Genomic DNA, 11,930 nt, shown 5'->3' on the forward strand with positions numbered 1-11,930 from the left:
ATTAAAAAATTTGTTGTATTTGTGAAGTTAGTTTTAATATGTAATTTATATATCAAATGCATATATGTTCAAAGAAAAATAGTCCCATCTGTTAGACTGTAAGTGATACTAATTTCATAAATGACTAAACTGTATAGGGCTATTCAGATTCTGAGCAGCAGCATCTCTGTTTGATTGCTTTAGCACAAGTATATTTACTTTGTTTTAGTAAGTGAAATTGCCCTTTTCATGGAAGAGTTTTGATGAAATTTACATTAGGCATCAGTCATAGCTTGTAACCTGGGATCATTTAATTGTTCCTTACTAAAAATATGCTGCACATTGGTAATCTTGTTCTTCTCTTTTCTTTTTCCTCATTCTTTCTGTCCTTAATTTACCAGATGCCCATTAAGAATATAGTCATTTGTGAATTGTTGGTTGCTATAAGCAACTCACAGTCATTCCATCAAATCAAAGTTCATTTTGTCAAGTAGTTGGTTTCATTTAAAAATAGTTATAAAAAGAGAGCTCTGAGTGCTTCACAGACATTTGGTATTCATCTCACCCTCTCTTATTCTTCAATACTCTCTTCTCCTGAATTTCTATAAGCCTGTCGAGTGGTACTTATCAATGTTTTTTGCTGCTATTGTCTACTTATGTGGGTGAGTTTAGTCAAATGTGTTCTAAACCCTTCCCATCATTTTTTTCTCGCTGTATTTGCAATACTTTATCATAACTGTTGTAAAAAGATAAATTGATGAAAATATACAATTTACTTATACTAACTGCAACAAACAACAAAACTTGATGTTGATTGCTACTGGACAATTAACTAAGTTGTGAACGTAAGTGTTTGGATTTCTTTTATACATTAAAACAGATTTTAGATTTAACAGAATGCTTCAGTTATTGTCTATTATTACCTGTGATTAATACACTATTTGGACAGAAGTATGGCGCAATCTACACATTAATGTTAGAGGAGTGACTTGGCCGTTGAAACCAATTGCATGAAGGTCCAGGCACTCAGTTTTTATGCTGAAGCTTGTAACTGCCTCAACTCAGTCAGCAGAAAGATGTCGATCTTTTGCACTATGCGCTTCGGCACTCATACAAAATCCCTGTTTTGCATTGTTACGTTGTCTGCCACTATTGTTATGTTGTTTCCTAAACACTTCTACTTTGTAATAATGCCACTTAGACTTGATTGTGGATTATCTAGGATGGAAGTAATTGACTCGTTGCAGTGGTGGCATCTTACCACACTTGAATTCAAGTGAACCGTTTTGAATCGCCCAATCTTTCACAAATATTTGTAAGGACAGACTGCATGGCTAGTTGCCTGATTTTATCTTCCCAACATTCCAGAGGACCACTAAAACTCTTCAACCATTCTGTCAACGACAATGATGTGGGTGTTTTGGTTTGTGTGGGATTGTGATGAAATGTCAAGTTAATCAATGTTAAATTACCTGTTGCTGTCGACAGTAACTTTGCTGTTTTACATTAAGATTATGACTTAATATTGGCATGAGCAAGCCACCTTCACCCTTCAAACCCAAACTCAGTACAGGGAAAAAACAACAAAACAAGCTGAGTGGGCTTAGACACTTTGTCCATTGTGTGTTTTTCCTAAGTTATAACCAACTACAATTACTTTTTATAAATAAGAAAAAACAAAATCTCAAGTTTGTCCAGTGGAAGATTAATGCAATAAGGGGCAAACGTGGAGCATTTACTATATAGGATTGCAGTAGTGTTTATATGTAGTTTTATATAGTTAAATTTAGCCATGCAAAAAAATAAAGGATTAAAGCACAGGCTAACAGTGATGAAACCATACCACTGTGTCAGTACTGTATGCAGTTACAACCCTATTATTAGTAATATACACTTTATTTATTCAATTGAAAATTTCTCTGAGCATCAACAAGACCTTTGAAACAATCAAATATACTGAAATGTTTTGAATTCAAGTTGACCATATAATTTCCAACTATAGTCACTTGTATGCCGACATAATAAGATGTTGTCAGTGGGTTTCAATAAGTGATTGCCCCTCTTTGGTGTGCCACTGTAGTTTTCCCCATACTACACAGTTCTTGTGGTGTCTGTGTATGTGTTTTTGTGTGTATACATTTATGTTGGTTTGATATTACTATTCTATCACTGACCTGCCCATCAAGCTGAGCTGTGTAGAAAACCCAAGTGGAGGGGGGTTTGAGGGGGAGAACTTGGGTGTCTGATGAAAGCCCAGACTCCCTTGCTTTAAGTGACTGGCTATTGATCAGGATGGCAATCGTGCTAGCACTCTATTAAATCATAAGCAGTCTGTCGCTCGGCTGTGGCGTTATTGAGCTATTGACAAAATTGGAGGAGTTTAACAACAGGGACTACAGAGCCTGCAGTTACAATAGTTGATGCATACCAGATGTCCTTATAGACGGGTTCTCCCTAGAGAGACTCATTCAAATGAATGACATAAGTTTGGAAGTTTGGCTACATCAGCATGTTTAAATGTCAGTAACATTTAGTGACATCTGAAAGACTCAAGACCAAATATTGATTTTAAACAACCACCAGTGTTTACTTGTATGAACTGTACTGTACATAGGTTATTCATGTTTAAAGGCCTCCAGCGAATAATATTTGATCCTGCAAATTCCAATAAAATTCTCTTAGGACAGAAAAATCTAATACTTAGGAGCAGAAATATTCTGGAGTACAAGAAGTACTGTACAGCAAACAAACTAAAACTATTGCTATGTCCATGTGGTTGATCAACATAGATATTTGTGTTTGTTGTTCACTTAAACTTGCAAATGAATTAGCTTGAAATCACTAAGTGTGTATACTTAACAAAAAATAAATAAATAGTAAACCTCTTTGCTAAAGATTTGATGCTCCAGTTAGCAATCTGGTTACTGATAATATGTGCTCTTCTTAAGATGGATTCATTGCTGTTACCAAAGACTCAGTCACAACTTTACCAAACGTTTTAAAACAGATTATAGACAGCCCCAAAAAGCTATAAATGGAGAGCCAGGTTATTAGAAATACATCACTCTACGTTAAACTGTTATTTTAGTCACAATAAAACATTGTAAACTCTTTGACATGTTTTCTAACTTTTATGCCTGCTCAATGTAAGAAAGTAGCTGCAGTTATTCCATAACAAACTAACTTGAACAGGTTATTCTTGTGTAACCATAAACACTTTTTTTAAAGAAACTTCCGTTTTTGTTTGTTTATTTAACACTGCAACACGCACAGAATCCCTTGTAAGCTTTGCTCAGTATCTGTTGTACAGCCAGTTAATGTTGAATTGTGTTATGTTTGGTTTACATTTCTATCACACTCGACTGCTGTGACGTGACTAGATAAAGTATTTTCATTTTGAGCATACCACAGTGGCCAGATGTCTGCTGAAAGTTCAATCTGTATATGTTAAAACAATACTGGAAGAATTTACCTTTCAAAAATGTTTTTACACTCTGCAGTAAGGTAATGCTGTCTGTATGTGATGAAAAAGACAAATTATAGGGAAAAAATGTAAAGCAAAATCAAATTCTACGTTGCTACAACTCAAAGTCAAAGAACAGAATTGCTTGTAATCATCAGCTTCTCTTGATTCCTTGATCATTGATCCATCAATCTCATCAATCTAGTCTCTGAATTCAGTGATATGAAGTTCGTTGTTTTTTTTTTTTTGTCTCAGAAGACTTGAATCACAGTGCAGCTAAGAAGCTTCACCTGACTTTAGTGGTGCCTGATAAAGATTTCATCAGGGTTTGACTGCTGCCTCCCTCTTTGACAGGCTTAGCACTATTGTAATTAACCCCACTTAGCAGTCCATCATGTTTTCTCTTTTTTTTTCCTCCTCCCCTCACATTTTCTCTGTCTCTGCCCTGCAGCAAGCACTGAAAGAGAACTTCAGGCAGAGGGAGACGGAGGAGAAACAGAGGAGAGCGCGGGCAGCAAAGGAGAAGGCAGAGCGTGAAAAGCGGGAGAGACAGCAGAAGAAGAGGAGGTTGCTGGAAGTCAATGCAGGTAAAGACTGCATAATTTGCTTTGCCTGTCAACTCTTGCAACAATAAAACCCTTTCACAGAGCCGTGTGCTGAATCAATCTAGGGTCAAGTGGTGTAAGAGATCACTCAAAGACAACGAATCTCATTTATAACATACAGCCCAAATTTTAATGGATTAGAATTGACAGCTATTTTCTCACAATTCAGTTTTCAACACTATAAAAATAAAACCCCCACATCTGTAGAGAAAATCTGTCATCTCATTTTGATTGATGGATGTAGTTAAGTAATGTTTAAAATAATATCCATTATGTGATATTAAAGCGTGTCATAAGGCTTTTATTTTAAACTGTCACTCTGTCCATATCACTCATGTTGAAATTACAGTCTTAACTTTAATTATTTCAAACCAATTAAGCCATCAAATGTAGCTGACCCGTGCATTATTAAACCACTATTACATAGTAACACAAATTTGAGACATGAGCTTCATTGTGTTGCTTTATTTTCATTTGTGCCCTTGTAGACAGTGTTTTTTTTTTGTTGTTTTTTTTACAATATTACAAGGATTACAGAAGTTCACTTTTTAACTAACCTATCTTGAGAGGTCAGAAACATTTGACAGGATTCAGAGTATTACTACAACACAGCACTTTCAACTCTTCTTGTTGAAACAGTGTTTGTAACCTTAGCATATCCAGTCTTTCTGAGCAAGACAAGTATTATGCCAGTGCCTTTTAAAGGAGATGCTACAAACTGCCAAAATTAAATGAAATCCTTCTTTATGTTTCAACATTTCAAGATAACTAGGTCATAAACTAGGACACACAAAAGGTGGTATCTTTTTGGTTCTCAAAAAAAGAGAAAAGCAGCCAAATGCAGCAGAATAAGAATTACTCTACAAAGGAAAAAATAGTTTCTTCTGATTTCTGCCCAGAATTTAGCAGAATGCTTTTTGCTCACATGTAAAAATAAATATAGCCTTTTTATTTTTTTTAACACTTTTCAGACAAGTGCTAAATTAGAGTAAAGAATCTGATTTGGAGAAATTTTTTTTTTTTAAACAAAAAAGACAGTTACTCCTATTGCAGTATCAGAGAAGCTTGCGCTCATGCTTTATTTGACATATTAATAAAAAATGAGTGCATAGTAGGTTCAACAATAATACCACATGCACCATATATCAGTTTATATGTGTAAAACAAGGAAAGTATTTTGAATTATTTGGGTGATGGGGCAAGTTTCACAAGCCTAATCTTGTTCAGTTTGTGACTTGAGTGAGTACTGCCCTGTGCAGTATCACTTAAGTGTCATGTGATTGCATTATCTGTCAATAAATGCATTATTTCAAAGTAGTGTATTTCCTCTTTAAAAAAAAAAAAAAGCAAATACTTTAAAACACATCCATCAGAGCAGAAACTCAGTGCACTAAAAGTGAATAAACTGACACATGAATGAGAAATTAAATTCAACGCACAGTTGAATTGCATGAACATGGTCATAAAATCCATGTGAATAGTTACGTGTTTGTGCCTTGCTTTGATAACTTGAAAAAAATCATTGTGAGACTTCAGAAAGATGGAAAAGGATAAAAAGAAGATTGGTGACCCTCAAAAAATCAACTGAAATATATTTGCTGCAGTAATCAGGAGGTATAGAAGAAGCCATAGTACTACCAATCAGAGCTCTAGCGTTTGCCCTGCTAAAATGACGATATTGACAGTGTGTCACAATCTTTCTGAGACAGACAAGTGCTTCAGACTTGAAACAGGGGTCATCATTGAAAATCTGATTTTCTGTGACAGCTTAGACCATAGGTGTCAAACTCTGGCCCGCGGGCCAAATTTGGACCGCAGCCTAATTAAATTTGGCCCATGAAGCCATACAAAATTACTATTAGAGCTGGCCTGCATGTACTGCTAATACTACAATTCCCAGAATGCTCTGTTGGAGTTTTGGTGCATCAGTCATGACAGGACCCATTAGCACCCTCTCCTCTGTTGACCATAGTCATAGCAACCATGCAAATACTGCCATGCTACCTATCCCAAAATGGCAAAAAGAAAGGCAGAAAACAGGAGCTTTCTGGACAGGTGGGAGAATATGAGGAAAATTTGATAAATGATAAAATGATAACATTTAATTCAGAAGGCTGCAAATACATTTTTTATTTAAGAAATGAATTCCACTGATGTGTTATTTAATTGCAATATTAAGTTATATATACGTTTATATAAGTTATATATATTGTTTAGTATTAAGTTTTGTTTGTTCCATATTCAGTTTTTCAGCAAAACTTGTTTGAGTCCATAAGAAAAGATTCCTTGTTATATTTGGAGGAAGATTTTTTTTCAATGAATATTAATGACTTTGATCCAGTTTTGAATTTTGGCCCACTGTGTATTTGAGTTTGACACCCCTAGCTTAGACCATGGCTGTCAAAAATAAGGCCTGGGGGCCAGAATGGGCTCAGCAAAGACTCCAGTATGACCCAGTGAAAGGCTTTGGAAAAAGTGCAATGAGGGCATGGATTGTGAACTTTCTAACTGTAGTTTTACAGATTTTAAAGACCTCCACCATTGCCACTCATACTGCATCAAATAGTTTTGCAATAGATACGCAATTAAATGAAATGACAAAATGAAGTACCAGAACCTTTTGCTTTACACATGTATTGTGCAGACAATGGAGATGTATTGTTGAAACTGCACTTTGTTTTCTTATATTATGATATTTCATGGATGACCTGTTTAGTTAAATGTCCTTACAATGACAGAAAGAGTTTTTTCACCGGTCTGGCCCACGATTTAAACTTAGTTTGAAATCCCTGACTTAAACAGTGCAAAGAATAGACCATAATGATAACCCCCACTTAAAAGAAGAAGAAAAAAGGCATATTAGGCATTTGGCACATATGCAAGATAAAACTAAAATAAATTTGTGTAATTCAGATGACGTCCAACATATTTGCCATTAACCTTGCAAGGGCTTCTAGAGTGCATGGTTCCTACAATGAAGCATAGAGGTGGGAATGTGATGATAGGGACATGTTGACATTTATAGATTGCACCATGAATGCGTGTTTATGTAAGACAAAATATTTTCTGACAGCATGCCTCCCACTCTCCAGTAGTCTGGTACAAGAATGATATTCCAGCATGATAATACAGCAGATTGCCAAAATCAGAGAAAAAGAAAAAAGGTAAAACTATGACCTGGCTGGTGCATTTCCTGACTTGAATCCAACAGAACACCTTTGGAGTGTTTTTAAAGAGGAAGGTAGAGCAACAACCCCTCCAGCAAAGAACAGCTGGAAAAAATTATCTAAAGAGCAACAGAACATCTCTGGAAAAAAGTGTGCAGTGCTGTACAGTATCCTACATGCAGGAAAACATGGAGTCTGCAACCACAAATAAAGGAGGTGGACAAAGCTTGTGTTCAATTTGAAAATGAAGCAGTTGCGTGACACTGTTTTAAGTCATTAGACTGTTAAGCGATACTGCGTGGGGTGTACAAACTATCCTATAAATGCAGCATCAGTGTTTACTTTGAGTGGTTACATGCTGTGAAGACAGAAGTTACTGTTAAACATTCCTCATTTATATTGATATTTTGCATTGACAAATGGGACCTGAATCTTATAAATCATTGTCTCCTTTCCAACTTTCAGCAAAAACTGAGAAGACAGCACCTAGCTGTCTAAAATGTTATTCTCAAGAGATACTACTGCGTTTTACACAGATGGAGGCTGTTACTCTGGCTTGTATCATACATTATCCGATACAGGCTGTAGTTTTATAAATCACTATTAAATATTTAAATTTGTATTGCTGCTGCATTTGATGAACATATTTTCTCTCAAGGGAAATTTATCTTACAGTTAGAAAGCAAAATCATAACAGACCTCCAAGTGGGAGTAACACTGAAACTATCCCCAGTGAAAGAAGCTCATATCTGTCAACATAAATGCATTTTCAGAAAGTCATAATTAATTAATACTTGTCCACCCGATAGTCTTTTCTTTAACCACTTATTGGCTTCAGTTTGTATTTTAATTCAATTTTATAACACTAATACACTGCATTTGGTCTTTGACAAGGGCACAGAGCAGTTATCTATTCTTTTGCCTGAACCTAAATAATAAGAGAACAAGATTAAAATGTATCTATACGTTTTCCCTAGCAAGTGTTAGTGTCTAAAGATCGGATGAAACCTTCTCTTTCCATGAGCACAGAGCTCCTCACATAAGATTTGAGAACATTTACACAACAGAACAGCAATAGAATGATTGAGTCATAATTGCAAATTTAGCAGACGTTTCACTTAAAAAACAGTATTTGTTACCTCATTCCCTCTTGTTGAGCTGTGCGTATCAGACCAAATTTGCATTATGAGCCATAATTGCAGGTAAGGCTGTTACAGTAGAGTCAACACAGCAGTGTAAACAGATATTTTGTTACTTATCTGAGAGCGACTTGCCAACAGTATGTGGCTGTTGTTCATTTTATCAAATGTCAAAATGCTAACAAATGTCAGCAGGCAGCTGTTCTCAGACAACAAAAAGCAGGCCTAGGCAGACTGTATTTGAAGCTGTGTTTCTCCACAAAAGGACAAAAACCAGGTGCTGGTTTTCACTCGATGCACTTTTGCAGTTTTTCTGAAAGACTCAAAAAGTTGGTCGCTCACCCACCCCAGGATTAATGAAGTCTGACATTACTGTAGAAAATGGGATCTTGGCAAGATAAATATGCATCAGTTGGCTAAATTATTGTTCCTTATGAGCCACCATGGCTGCATGTGTGTTTATGGCTAGGCCAATCATTGTGCTAGTGGACGTAGTTTAGCCATGCGTAGTAAAGTCTCTCCATGTCAGCCCTGCTCACTCAGTTGTTATATTTCTGATTAAACCCATGACAGACATTTCTGGCATCATTGGGCAAAAAATTCTATAATAACCTTTGAGCATATTGTAATTCAAATTGTTGAACAAATGAAAGTCTGGTCAATATTACTGCCAATGTAAATGCACTCACGACGAGAACATTTAGCTGTGAGAGCAGAACCACAATTGTCACAGTTAATAAATACCAAAAGAATTTCATAAAGACAATCTCCAATACAAAAACTCCCATTTTATCATTCACTGTCTTCTTCAGTGGGAGAAAATGAAGGACCATTAAAGTTTAGACTGAATTTGAATGCTGGAGAACTTCAGCTTAAATGAGCAACAGTGTGTGCCGCGTGTACACATGCTGCAATTTTTCTTGGTCTGACTAGTTGTTTTTCTGGAGGCACAGTAGCTCCTTCCACAATTTGGAGGTGCCAGCAGAAGCTGATTGTTTTCACAGAATATCTGACTCTTGTACTCTTGCAAGGATATAGTGACAGCAAGTAAGACAAAAATCAAATCATTTTTAAAAAAGTTACCTACTGCATTTAGAATTTAATAAGCATCCAGTTTATGCCTTTGGTACATATGCAGTTTGCAGAGTTGTTTTAAATGCCGTCTGTGCTTTGTCAGATGTTATGTCTGCAGAATAATGTCCCAAAAAAAATCTGTATTTTATGGCTTCCTTTTACCAGTTATAGTTTTGTCAGAATGTTATTTTTTCCTATTTTGCATAACGTGATGACTGTAGAAGGTGTAATTACACTGGCCCGCTAAGTCATTGGTTGCTTGAAGTGAATATGAGAACTATGCACTGGAGTTAAAATTCTACAAAAATCTTCCAAGCCGCCTACAGATCCAGTATCATTTTTGTATTTTCAAAGCGACCCAACTCATTAATTTGAATGAACCAGTTCACTGTCAACTGCTCTCAAGGAAACTGCTGGGAAGTAATTTTTGTGGACCAATATACAACGGCCATCTGCAAGGTTTCCCATCCCACACAAACAAATATGGAATCCATTACTATATAATGCCTTATAGTGTACTACTGTTTGTTGTCACTGTTTATCTTGTGGTTGCCACAGCAAAATGCAGAGCAACTGTCACCCCATAACTTCACAGCAATCTAATTTCTTGTCCTATTTAAACACATTTAATAACCCTTCAAACATATGAATGTATTATCCAAACTTCCTTGAAGCAGGATGTCCCCATGAACACACCCTCAGTGCCTTTGTAAATATGTCTACATACACAAGTTTTTCTTATCAAAGTGCTACTAGATTAATAGTTATTTAACTAGAATTCTCCAAACATAACTCTTAAGAAGGAAATATTTGCCTTATGCCAGACAGTCTGATCCCTAACCGAATTGCTTTTTGTTGCCAGTTTTCTTTTTTCTTTTTTTTTTTCTCTTTCCCCCCCTTTTTACCTACAAGCACTCCTGGTGCCAGAAACACGTTCAACAGTTGAGACCCATTTTCAGTGCTCACACTAAAGCTGGCAGAGCCATTTAGCTTGGCAGTCCGAGCTCTGCAACAGCATCTACAGTCATTACTATGCCAAGCACTGTAGCTCTCCTGTAGACGTTAGGGTGCAAGATCAGAACCACTGTGCTCCATCCAGGCCAAACATACAGCTGTGGCTTTACTATCAGGCCACACCAAGGCCTGTCTTGGCTGAAGCATAATACAAACCACCTCATTTCTCTTTGATCTGGCCTGGGAACGCATTTGCCACAGATTTCCTGAAATTTTACAGTTTTGAGCTCATCCAGTAAACACGCACGATGAATAATTTCAACATTTGTCCTATAGATGGGTTCTCTTCTGTATACTAGACTGTTAATGCCAGCAAAAGAGGTAAAGGCAAAAAATAAAACTACTGCACATAAAACGGTGTTTGTGGGTTGTGGTACTGTTGCAAAGACCTGATATGTTAGTTGATTGATTATCAGTGGTCTGCAGGTGCAGGCTTTGAGGTGCTGCGTGTGCAGTTATTATCAAACACTTTATGTGGATAAGGTACTCCTACCTGTTTGTATTGTTCGTGTGATGTTTGAGCACAAGAGAGATAGATGGCAAAATTGTTGGATGACATTGAAATTATGAAAATTACTCCCCTTGTTACACAACATGTTTGTTTGAAAGCTGCACACCAAGGTTGAGGAGAAGTGTACCATACCGTACCATGAGGCATATTACGGTCTAGATGCTTTAGTGCAAAGGCCTCGAAAGGCTTGTGATGGTAGAGGTTGGAAGAAACTCTTGCTTGTTTAGCTTGGATTAAGCAGAAACTTAATATTGTCTTGAGAAATCAGAAAGGGAAAACTTTGTGCATTTTTCAAGAAAACTGCAACTTGAATAACAATATAACTAAAATAAAAATGTGTCTAAAAAGAAGACTAGAATGCCCTGGAGTGTGGAAATTGAGAATCCAAGCCACAATTAGATAGAATCTCTGCTTCTTCTTTGTACAGGGTTTGGCTACCCATTTAAAACCAAATTTGTGCTATTTGGCTTTAAATATTGTTTAGAAGAAGCCTCACTGCTTAATTAAACATTTTTCATATTTTTACCTAAGATTTTGATGTACCTCAGATCATTATAGTCATATTAACAGTAGATCACCAACATAGGGCTTTCAGCATCCCTTGCTGGCACTGAGCGCTTTCAATCCTTGTGTGAGTTTGAAAAACTCTTGCTTGTTTAGTTTGTAAACTACTCCAACTGACAACTTGGCATCTCTTCTACTTTCCTGCCTCTCTGTGTTGGTGAGTGTTTTTACTGCAAACTTTTCAATTAATAAAAAAAAAAAGTAGTTCAAAAATAAGAAAATCTGAAGAATAAACTTCAGCCAATTTTTGTCAGAAAGGCTTATATAAATATGCCTAGAGCTTGAAATTTATTTAGATACGCTCAGTTTAAGATAAAGCTAAAGGCAAACTCGGTGACATAGCTAAGTCGTGATGTTTCTGGCATTGCACACACACACACACACACACACACACACACACACACACACACACAC

The 11,930-nt window shown here is 36.4% G+C and overlaps 1 protein-coding gene across 7 annotated transcripts in view; it reads left to right on the forward strand.

Annotated features, from left to right (window-relative positions):
• The window catches only part of LOC102195833 (protein diaphanous homolog 3), a 166,274-nt gene that overhangs the window by 93,376 nt on the left and 60,968 nt on the right, over positions 1–11,930 (forward strand). For all 7 annotated transcript variants that reach the window (XM_005724171.1, XM_005724176.1, XM_005724174.1 and 4 more), the window contains one exon: positions 3,894–4,029. In XM_005724171.1, the coding sequence (XP_005724228.1) occupies positions 3,894–4,029 (136 nt within the window). The remainder of the gene's footprint in view (positions 1–3,893; positions 4,030–11,930) is intronic.

This window comes from Pundamilia nyererei, unplaced genomic scaffold (genome assembly GCF_000239375.1).
Source record: "Pundamilia nyererei isolate P.nyererei 1_Seehausen unplaced genomic scaffold, PunNye1.0 scaffold00011, whole genome shotgun sequence".
NCBI classification, from domain to species: domain Eukaryota; kingdom Metazoa; phylum Chordata; class Actinopteri; order Cichliformes; family Cichlidae; genus Pundamilia; species Pundamilia nyererei.